The sequence below is a fragment of the Symphalangus syndactylus genome, chromosome 7, assembly GCF_028878055.3.
Source record: "Symphalangus syndactylus isolate Jambi chromosome 7, NHGRI_mSymSyn1-v2.1_pri, whole genome shotgun sequence".
Lineage (NCBI taxonomy): Eukaryota > Metazoa > Chordata > Mammalia > Primates > Hylobatidae > Symphalangus > Symphalangus syndactylus.
The window spans coordinates 58,984,216-58,996,422 of record NC_072429.2 but is presented as its reverse complement, the minus strand read 5'-3'; the positions used below and the strand labels follow the sequence as shown (position 1 = coordinate 58,996,422).

General features: G+C 35.6%; 1 protein-coding gene across 2 annotated transcripts in view; it reads right to left on the bottom strand.

The window, feature by feature from the left end:
- Positions 1–12,207, bottom strand: part of TOX (thymocyte selection associated high mobility group box) — a 310,511-nt gene that overhangs the window by 35,774 nt on the left and 262,530 nt on the right. For both annotated transcript variants that reach the window (XM_055286321.2, XM_055286322.2), the window contains one exon: positions 9,017–9,298. In XM_055286321.2, the coding sequence (XP_055142296.1) occupies positions 9,017–9,298 (282 nt within the window). The remainder of the gene's footprint in view (positions 1–9,016; positions 9,299–12,207) is intronic.

Genomic DNA, 12,207 nt, shown 5'->3' with positions numbered 1-12,207 from the left:
TCAGGTATTCTGTTACAGCAGCACAAAATGGACTAAGACAATTTCCCTCCTCTATTGTCCAAAATTGTGTTTGAACCACTGATCATCATGCTTATCTCCTTTTTAAGTTGGTATTTGGACAGTATGGTACAGGCTTTAGATCTATTGGATGTGTGATTCCTTGCTGTAACAGATAGGAGGACAGTCATCCTCTTGCATTTGACAACAGGCCCTACTTTTAGGGATGTCCTGAAGAAGCAGGAGAACTTGTTACTGCCAGTAAGATGCTCAATCATACGAAAACCACCAGTTATCATTTTGAGGCAATGGATAGCAACCCTATAGAAAACCCTAAATAATTCCACGCAGCCAATCCATTTTGTTAGTTGCCTGGAGGCTTTGCCTATTTTCCTGGTTTGTCCTGGAGGGCTAGCTGAATGCAATGTTGCTCAAAGTTTTGTTTAATAGAAGCAAGTATTTCATGACTTCTGCCTCCACATTTTCAAGGCTCAGGAGACATCATTTATGCATTATGGAGTGTAACTCTGGGGCTTCCATTGTATACCTAATTGAGTACCTGAGAGGCACTAGACTGTAAAGCTATGGTGTTGCCCCCATTAAAGCAGACTACCAGCCAGTCTTAAAAGATTATATCATCTTTGTCTTTGTCGTGCCTAAAAACAAGAGCATATTGATCTGCTTTCAGTCAACATCACACTATGCCTTCCCTTTAAATACTCATGTTAACCTTGGTTTGAATTTTCTGCCATGCAAGAAAACTGGCATCTGAGAAGACCAATCTAAAGGATACACATAAAATATTCATTACTCAAGATTCACTGCCTCTCCTTCAATAACTAAACTAGATCACCAAAGCTAGATTCTTGGATCATAATATTCTGACCATTTATAAAATTGCCCTCATAGAACTGAACTATAATCTAAGACAATGCCCTGACTTCCACTGAAGACTTACATAAGGAGAAAAAACTATGCATGAAAGATCTCTATTTTTTATCAGATAAAATGTACTTTGGAGGGAATTGTTTATCATATTGCTCAATGTTCTTGTATAAAGGACTAGTGAGTATTCACAATATCTTTGCTCTTTAGAATGCAGTAGAACGGAATGGAAACTCCTTGTTGTAGTTGGATCTCTCACGTACCCAAGTACTTGGGCTTTGCTCTATGAAATATAAAGCTGTTTGTCTTACGAACACTGGGCATTGCCCCCTGATCTGTGGGGATCTTATTTTTTATTTTTCATTTTTCTTGTGTGGAAAGGATGCAGAAATGAGCTGCCATTTTAGATTCTGTGTAATCAACTGGGAATTTGTAAGGCCTACTTTTGGAAGTAGCTTCATCACATGTGTGAAAAACACATGATCATTCTTGTGTCCAAAGCCTCCTTGAAGACAGAAATGCTGCTGTAATTTGGATCCACTTTCAGGTCAGTAACGGATGCACTTTGAAAGATACTTGGCGCTTATGACCACAAACTGTTTGGAATAAACACAATGATGATAAATATGACTGTGGTAGAAAAATTAGCTAAATGGATTTATAATCTGTCCCTGGACCTTAATTTTGGGTATTGTCTGGATCCTGACTTCTTGCATAGATGGATGGAAGCTTATAATTTTAAATCCTAACTTTCTGAGAGTACTTGACTTCTAAAGTCTAGAGTAGCACTGTCTCGTAAAATTTTCTAGAATGATAGCTATGCTCTCTGCCCTGTCTAAAAGGGTAGCTGCTAACCACATATGGTTATAGGCCACTTGTAATGTGGCTAGTACAACTGAGGAATTGAATTTCTAAATTTAATTTTAATTGGTTAAATGTAAATGGAAGCAGTCACACATGACTAGCAGTCACTGGATTAGACAGCAGAGTATTTTGTACTGGACACTGCTCTAGAGTACACACAGTATTTGTAAAGTTACCAGGGTTTTAAGACTGGAGAGTTAAATTTTATTCCATCATAATCTTTAGAATATGGAAGAAACCATATAATGCAGAAATGTGAATTCCTCATGATGACAAGCACATTGAAAGTAAGGAGCACGTCCCATTAATCTTCACGTCCTTCATAGCATCAGTACAGTGTTTTACATGCAATGCATCATTATACATTTCTGCTCTGGTATTCTATAGTACTGGGCAGAGGCTTAGACTTAAGAGGCAAAGAAAATTTGAAACACACATAAAAATTGTATGAAAGTCATAGCAACTAAAACATGGCTGAGCTGAGGCCCTAAATGTCGCCCTGATTACCCACACACTGATTTCACCATCAGTTAAAGCACTAATGAATGCATAAGTGCACAAATACCTAAATAATTATTATTTATAAATAAATATTACACATAAGCTTTACACAGATACATGTGCTTCATGTAACTTACTCGTAAGACATAGATTTATATCTCAAATCCCTAGAGGTGCCTGAAGGCTTCTGGTAATTCACCCCTGTCATGTCTTATTGGTTAATTATAGAGATGTATTTAACTTATTTATCACAAGAAAACAATAATCTTTCACTTTAAAAAAGCATGTGCTAATGGTGTTGCTTAGATAATAGTATTTCTTAAGAAGCCAGAGCACAGGAGTTAAGACTATCAAGGAAAGAGAATCACTGATATTGAAATGTCCCTGGAGAAGTTAGAAATGTCTATAAGCATATTTAGAATAAACTGCCACGGTCCCTAAGCCTTTAATGGAGCTGGGAGAGCTGTTTAATGCACACTATCTTGCAGTAATCGCTGTAGTTTAAAATAGATTTTAATCAAGCACCATCTGCATAATAGGCTGAACAAACAACATAGAACTCCACTTATAACTCTTATCATATAAAGTAAATATTATAAACTCCTCTCCATAGAAACAGGGCATATAACAGCACTTTTTGTGATGTTTCAGTGAGTGAAAATTTTGCTACTTAAATTTATTCTCTCTTTTCTAAACTATGCCATCTAAAATCCCCTTATGAGAATAAATTCAAATAAGCATGGAAAGTAAGTCATCCAGTTACTGTGAAATCAGCAAGGCTGTAATACTTCTTTCATTTTACAATTGGGTTTATTATTATCTTTAATAACGATACACTCTATGACTCAAAACATCAATTACAGAAAAATGCATATGAAGTGCTATACTTTTGAAATGATTCACAAGTGTGGGGCATTGTATCAGTGTCATAGTTTGTAAAGCAATTTCATTTTTAAGGATCCTTGATTCTGCCAAACATAGCTGAGTATGATTTTTGAATGAGTTTAGCAAAGGCACTCAGTGGCCTTACGTGAAATAGGAAGTTTGGGCAATTGTCCAGAAAAATCACTTTAAAGTGATTTTTTAAAGAGAAAAAAGGTTGGTTGTTATTTTATACACCTACTGGTTAAGTTTATCAATTTTATGAGATCCACTTGATCTTTTCTAAATTCGCTGATGTGGGGAAATATGTTTACTTCTTATTCTTTTGGATTGAGGGCTTTTACAGGCTTACAAAGAAGGCAAGCTGTTGAGGTGGGGTCCCGCTGAATAAAATGCCAGGCGGCTATGTTAAGTCTCAGTCTGTTTTTATTCCATGAATTAATTAAGTATGCTCAGTCATCTAGGGTATGTCTATATCCTGGCATAATTGTTTACTTGAATAAATTTTAGGAAAGATGATTTGGAATCAGGTACTAACTGGCTCACTAAATTTTATCATTTTCTCCTGAACTAGTTTATTAGGCTCAGCCTTAACAAATAGGACACTTTTTAAAAAAAAAATAAATAAGGGGCATACATTAGTTTAATTGCTGTGGTCTAATAAATTCTTTAAAAGTATCATACACATTATACTATATAAAGTGAACAGTTACAATATAAGTACAGTACAATGAAGAAAATACCAGACTTCCAAGTCCCAGTTTTAAGTATTTGTCCCACTGCTAGTTAGATAAAGTGACGTGACATTTGGTTCTAACACTGTTTGATTTCACTTAATATTTGTAGAAACCTGTCTGTTTCTCATTTCTACTTTATTCCAGGAGTCTTCTTGTCTTCAGAGCAGCGGTAAATAAAAACTCCTACTCTAAAGGCTTATTTAATTGCTGCTCTAGTGATTTATCCTATTTGCTTTGAGAAAAAAACCTCCTGCTTCTGTCTAGTGTGGCAGAGCACATGCATTGATCAACTAGGGAATTAGTAACAAACTCTTAAAGGCAAAAACTAAGTGAACTCAGAGAAGATGCAGCATATTAAAGGCAGCTTTCATATTTAAGATACTGTTGAACCTCGTGTGCATTTGAATTAAGAGTGCAATAGACAGAAGACAAACCCCATGCCTTACCAAAAGCAAGATATTTAATGGGAGTGGTCCCGTTAAATCAAGATGTAAAAGAATTAGACTGTCAGCACAAGGGTGAAGTAACATTCCCTTGTATGTGACCTCCCAGAACATGCAAGAATGGCTGCTCTGGAACCTTGATACTAATGAAGAGTGGAACAAAATCTCTTGTGTTCATTCACAAACAAAAGCCAACATTTGCAAGATTTGTAGCCTGAACATACACTATGTGGGTGGTCTGAAAAATTCAGGCCAAGTGTGGTTCTTGATTGTAACGGTTCAAAATATATGGCAGAAACAAATATAAATCATCCCCATAGAAATCCACTTTTAAACAAGCTCTAAAAGAATTCTTACAAAGTTCTAATAAATATTAATTCTCATTTCAGAAGTACAAAAAGCAAAATGAAACAAGCTATTAAAACCAACATATTCAGACTTCAAAATACTTCATGTATTGAACTTAGCAAAAGAGGGTACAAAACAAATATGTTTAACATGCTTAAAAGAATAAAAGAGATTAAATACATGGGTAAAGAGCAAGCAAATAAAAAAAGAAGTCCAAACTCATTTGAGAAGGAACAAAATGAAACCAAAAATATGAAATATTTGAGATGAAAATTGCAATAGACCATTTCAGATTAGGTATAGCTGAAAAGAGAATTATGAACTGGAAAATAATCAGAATGTAATACATAGGGGCAAGGAAGTAGAAAATATGAAAAAGAGTCTCGGAAAGGAGAAAGTCTAATATTCATCCCCTCAGAATAACAGCATGAGAAGGGAGCAAGAATGGGATAGAGGCAGTATCTGAAAAAAATAAGGAATGAAAATTTCCCCAAAATGCTGATAGACAGAAATGATTACAATCAGAATGCATGCAAACAAACCCACGCATATCACCATGAAGCTGCAGGACACCAAAGACAAGAGAAGATCTCAGAAGCAGTCAGAGAGTAAAGTCAGGTTACTTTCAAAGGAAAGACAGGCAGTAAATTCTCAAAATCAATAGTGAAAACAAGGATTCAGTGGAATAATATAGTATCTTCAAAATGCTGAAAGAAAATAACTGTCAATCTAGAATTCTATACCCAGCAAATGTGTTTTTTAAGGTAAGCATGTTCCCTGCAGACCTTCATGAAAGAACATTTTAAAGGCATAAAGAAAAAGATGTCAGGTGAAAGAAATATATATGTGAATAAATCCGAAGGAAAAATAACTTCATAAAATAATTAAAATAGTGTTTCATGAGGTTTATTCCATTACAGAATTCAATTAAACTATAATTAGAATGAACAACAATAACAGCTCCCAATATAAATTGAATGGAAGGTGTATGGAGTTAAATTAATCTAAGAAAAAAGGTAAAGATATTGGCAAATTTTAGACTTCTGTATAGTTGTATTCCAGGGACAGCTACTGAAAGAAGAGAAAGAATATAAAATCTCTAATCTCAAAATGGGAAATAATGTAATGAGAAAAATAAGAGCAATCTTGAAGATGAGAAAAAGAAGAAACATAAAATATTTGTGGCATAAACAGAAAGCAACATAGTTAGAAAATTAAGGCTATTATCATATTTATATTAATGTAAATGTAGTACAGGTTTCATTTTAAAGTAAAAGCTCATTTAACTACATGACATTTATAAGAGACAGTCAGATAAAACATGGATATTTTCAACAGAAAAGCAGAAAGTAAAAGGATAGAAAAATATATAATGTGATTCTTACCCATAATTTCCTTAAAGAGAAAACTGTGCCAAAAATATACTTGTAATACCAGATACTTTATGTGTCTTAAAGTATCTCTTATATTACAAATACAGGATTACAGGCTTAGAACCACAAGCTGCCTAAGTTTGTATTTCTTTGATGCTTTACTGTGTCTCATTTATGACTTAAGGCTGTCAACACAGTTTCCTAGCAATCAAAATCACGGGTAGTGTTTATAAGGTGATAATTTATTTTACTGATGTATTTACAATATTCCTCTCATCAAAACAGACTTAGTTCATTTAATTGTTCAATTAGATGAGCTGGAATCAATATATAATTGCTTAAAGACAGCACAAAGTGTTAAGAGGAAAGCTTTAAAAGCTTTTTCTGGTATGGAACTAAATATTCTTTTTTAGTTCACTTGTTAGAAATGATTTAAATGATCTTTTTGACTTAATGCTATTTCACATTTAACTGGAGCTGTTGCACTACAACATTCCACATAAATCCTACTCAAATAAAAGAAAAAAATCCAGTTTAATCCTTAACTGTAATGAAGAATGCTTTAACATTTTCATCAGAGGATTTTTCTAGCTTAAATAAATATAATAGTATAACTCAAATAAATGAGCAGGAGGATTTGAATTGGAGACAAGGTGAAGAACAGTGTATAGAATTGAAATGAAGGGTTACTTTTCTTGAGATGGAAAATACACTTAAACTTAGCATGACTTTGTGTAAATGTTTGTGCAGATAAAAAAGTCATTTTAATGAGTGCAGTCTTAGAAATCAATCCCTAAACTTTCCTGCATTGATAATTCAATAATCTATCACTATAGAATATGAGTTTTATTATGCAATGCTTACACAGTCCACTAATGAAGAATTATAAATTGTTTCAAGATGTGGATATTGAATGATTGAATAGGATACCCACTGGCAAAGTTTCATATCAGTATGGAAACATGTAAATTCATGCTTTAGCAAAATTATAAAATATGGACCTAACAGGTTAATAGCAAATGGCAGAACCCATGAATGTTAATTCTATGAATTTCAGATTTCTACCTACTCTTCTACTCATATAAGTGGAAGACTGTGAAAAATGTTATTGTAATTAGGAATAATCTGGTATACAATTTACTGTCAGAGGATGCTACTAATTTTGCATTTAATTTCCTGAAAATGTCAGGAATGAATACTGATAAAGACACAATCCAGATACACAAACTGATCTTTACTATGAGCAGAACATTAATTTTTTCCCCTTACAATATAGTACATATCATCTGTGTTTAGCAAATTGACTTGAATTATTCATGCATAATCAACATCTAAATCACTGTCCACAAACAAATTATTGGTGTTCACATTTGGGTTCAGGTACTCTTTGGCCATTAGGCATAATCTAACAGCCAATGAGTACCTGGAGCCATTGGAATAACCTGTATTTTCTGAAGAAAATTATTGCCCTGGAAATGGTCAGCTAAAGGCAAGGCTTTCAGCAACCCAGTCAATTATTTATGAGTATCAATTAGTTTCCTTCTGCCTTTTCACCTAACTCATGACAGGCTGACTCACTGACAACAAGGAGAGACGGTAAGGATGGAGGGATTATCTTGGGCAATGTTAGGTTCTGTAGCTGTTCTAAAACGTACTTGGGATTTGTTTCAGTCAGATATGGTAAGACAGAAGACATGGAAATGATGATTGTGAGGAAGAAGTTTCCACTCATAGATCCCTGGAAAGAGAAGGCACAGCACAGCACACAGGGCCACCTAGGGAAGTATCCAGGTTGGTCAGGAGACAGAAAGAGGGAGAAGACAGAGCATGCCCAGAGCCTTTACTGGGGGAATTTGTGGGCAGGAATGGGCAAGGCAGGTTGGCATGCTGAGTAAGCCTAGGTCTGGATAGTTTGAATAACTTTGGTGGGCTATGGGCTGTAAGGAGTGATCCTTAGTTGTCTGACACTTAGCCTAGGGGGGATGTAGGGCAGAGGGAATACTGGCCTCGTATGTGAGAGTTTTTAAAGGAGATGTTTGGGGTGCAGCTGTGAATTGTTGCCTTGTTTATAGAAAGGGGGTTAGCAGAGTGTCGTTTGCAATCTCTAAAAATTAGCTAGCCCTGAATTTCCAGGATTAAGGCTCCAAATGCCAGAACATCAAGAATACAAAAAGTAGGAAAATATAGTCAATGCAGCAATCTTATCTTTGTCATCAGGCTAAATAAATCGATGAATCACTATTATCTGGACTGAAAAAAATTAGTGAAGTTACTAGAAAGTTAACCATGTATATCAGGATTGCACAGTGCTGCTTTTGGTAGCATGTTTACAGTTTAATTTCCAAAAACAAAATTCTCACAATGGCAAAAAGAAAAAAAGGTGGCTGACATAAAACCCATCTTCCTATTCAGATAACTTAAAAGAATGGCTCTGCTGGTGACAGACACACAAAGAAACAACCATATTGGCATGGAGTTAACAAAAGGTATGCAATGAATCACCCAGGAAAGGAGTCATCTAATATCCCTGGCACTTACTTTCCATGTCCTCAATATGAAATGGTTGGGTCAGGTGGCCACAAAGTTTTCATCTAACATCATCACCATACATCTCGTCTCTCTCTCTCTCTGTCACACACACACATACATACACACACACACACACACACACACACGACCTTCATTGTACCCCAGTATACTGCCTTCTTAAAATGGTACATTGAATATACACACCAGACCTTCTGTAGGCACAGACAACTTTTATGCTTAACACATCTATATTTAAAGGATTTCTCAGGGACTTTAAAGTGTAATTGGACAAGCAGGTGGTTTAATCCAGTTTGTTTGTAACCTCATGCTTCATTAACAAAGCCGGTGTCTCCCACCAATGTTTCTCACTTGGATGATCTAAACTTGTACCCAGCACAGGTTAAAGAAGGTGCCTAAGAATAGTCTCCCACAGGTCGTAAAAATAACTTATTCATACCTTAGAGGTATCATCGCCTTCATCTTCATGCACTGAACTGGATGGTGAAGGAGTTGCAGACTTGCTTCCAGGCGGAGATGGCGAGTTGTGGGGAACATTGCTTCCTCCCATATTCAAACCAAGTTGAGCACTTAGCTGTGACTGGTTAATGGTAGTCAGCTGGCCATGTGGCATCATTCCTGGCTGCTGCCTGATGTCTGCAGGCTGGCCCCTTGGTCTCATGGCTGCCATCTGAGGATGGGAACTGTACTGAGTTCCTTCTGGGTTTCGTATATCTGGCATCTACAATAAATAAATAAATAAATAGGAAAGGAGTAATTTTCACAAATACGTTTTGGGCAAAAAAGTAATAATTCTTTAGATTTCCAGATGTTCTGCTCAGTTACATACACATTTATTTTATCTGGGGTAAAATAATCCTAAAAGTATATATCACCATAAAGGATAGCATAAGACTACCAAAAGACTAGAATTTGAGAATCTAGTTAGCATCATACTTCATTACTCAAGATGTGATTAATTATATTTACAGTCTTTCTACACGAGTGAAATATAGAAATATATTATTTATATATGTATTTGTATATTATAGCATGATCATATTTATATAATGTAAGTTTCAAGATGTTGATGCTCATTAGAGTATCTGTCAAAATTATTCAGTTATTAGTGATTACAATATTCACAGCAATTCATTAAACCCTGTTTGTTTTATCTTGATAATTTAAGAAAGGATTTGGGAGTTAATAAGTGTACTCTTGTACTCAGTTTAAAGCTTTACAGGGTATTACTAGCCAAAATGATCTCCTAACTACCAGATTCAAAACACTGATAGGCTGGTATTAACCAATTGATTAACTGACTATTGAAATGACTGCACAGTCAGACTTGAAAGTAAAGCTCTAAAATTGCAAGGTCAACATATTAATCTATTATGCTATCTGAGTCACTGGTTTTTAGCCTTAATGAGACTCACTCTTGTAATTCAAGCAATGAATTTTGTCTCTGCAAGGATTAGAATTAAAAGCACTTGAGGATGAAGCTCTTAAGGTATCCAGAGGTCAAATGTGTTGTATAAGAGGAGTATGGAGAATTTCACTTAACATTTCTCTGGCATTTTCAAACTTAAAACAATGGAGAATATTTCATGGTGCTTATAGGAGCAGCTCAATTTTTTCATCCTGAGGGGCGTTGAGGAATTCAGGCAGGTAGAGGGCATACAAAACAAGAGAGAAAAACAAGAAAACTGTGGGGAAAAAAGATATATGGTTAAAGTTACATGTTGGAAGTGAAAAAGTAATAATGTTACCTTATTCTGCTTCATTAGAAAAGAAAATCCCACAAAGTATCAGATGTTTAGCAATGACCTGTCTGCAAATGTTATTGTGACATGAAAATACTGTGAAGGCAAATTAAGTAACCTAGTCATAGGTTCTTGTTTTTGTTTTTATGATAATAAAATCATTTTCTACCATTTTCCCTGTAGTCATTTTACCAATCTAGTTAGATTCACCTAAAGCTAAAACTGGGGCTGTCCAGAGTCCCCATGTCTGCCCTGTGTTCTTCTCTGGAACACCTTTACTGCCTCCACCATGAGGTCTCTTATTAGTGAACTTCACTCCTTTAGCTCCTTTCCGACTTTGGTTACTTCTCAGTCTTCACACACAGTTCAAGGTATCCTAGACCTCTGGCTGGCCTTATGATTTGTACTTGCTTTTTCTAAGTCCGAACCAACGTTTTTTCCATTATCCAAACTGTATTCCTCCAACCCTTCAAAAGTAGTTCAGGATTCTCCTTTCTGTGATGTCCCTCATAAAGCAGATTTACTATTCAATGGTGCATGCAAGAGCTGCAAAGGCTCTTGGTGACACTGTCAGTCTATGGAAGAGGAAAACTGGGAGGGGGTGATGATAGCACAAGCTTGTTGAATGTTTGTGGAATAAGTATATAAATATTATAAATGAATAAATGAAGGAGTAAAACCCAAAGAGATCAAATGACCAAAACCAAAGATCAAACCCACCTCTCCTAATTCCAGTCTTTGATACTTCCCACTGTATTAAGCAGCTAATTCAACATTTTACATATTCCATAAAAAGGATTACAGTTAATTAAAGATAATTAAAAATGCCTTTTCAAATGTTGTCTACCCAAATCAACAATGGTTTTATCTAGCCCATTCATGTTGCCTTCAGTCACATTTACTAAAATGGTTGTTGCCTCTTCTTAGATGTACATGTAACTTCTACAATCTGATCTTCTTTATGAAATAATACTGGCTTTCACAGATACCCTTAAAGTTGTGCAAGGACAGAGGGTACCATGAAAATTAGGACTGACTTTTGAAAATACACAGAAGAGGCAGTGTATACTAAATTTCTTTTCAGGCTACTGTCAAATGTCCTCAAGTCCTATATGTTTTTAGACCCTTAGCATGCAGAACAGCTCCCATTATGGGCACAGAGTTATGGCTACCTGTAAGTGGACACTATCCTACAGGGGGCAGTCTTCTTTCCCAACCCTGCACCAAATAAAGCACTAATGTGCATATTCCAACTTATATGTTTTATAGCCTTGTAAATGAAAAGGATTTACCAGCAAAATCATACTTCAACTAAATGATCTTTCCAAAAGTATGTAACTAATTGCTATCTTTATTTCTCCTTCACATAAATCCCAAGTTACGAAACACGTACAGTCTGTAACATGTCTGTTTTGAGCCCATTTCTTCTCATCCTTTCAGAAATCTTGTGATTTTAATATATCAGAGAGGATGGTTTCTAAATTAATTTTCATATGGAGTTCCAGATTTATGACTACAACTAAAAGTCTTCCAAAAGCTTGAAGCAATCTTCACTTTATCGCACCTTCTCTCCTCCACTGTCTTGCAATCTTCTAAGACGTTTTCTCATGTTAATTTGTGTAGTGTGTAGATCTCTGGGCACTAAAATCTGCATTCCCACTCTTGCAGTGGAAGGAGAAGAAGGTGGGTGTGGCTATGGAAGAGTAAAGTATCAATCTGGGTAAGGATGGTGAAGTACTCAAGAGGGTACCTCTCTTTCCACAGTCTCATAATTAGTTCAATGTATCCTGTCATCAGTGGTGTTAGGTCAGGCAGATAGCTTGAATACCAAATCAAAGCACACTTTTCCTGTGTGGAGCATGGCAAGCACAAATGAGGGAGCATATCT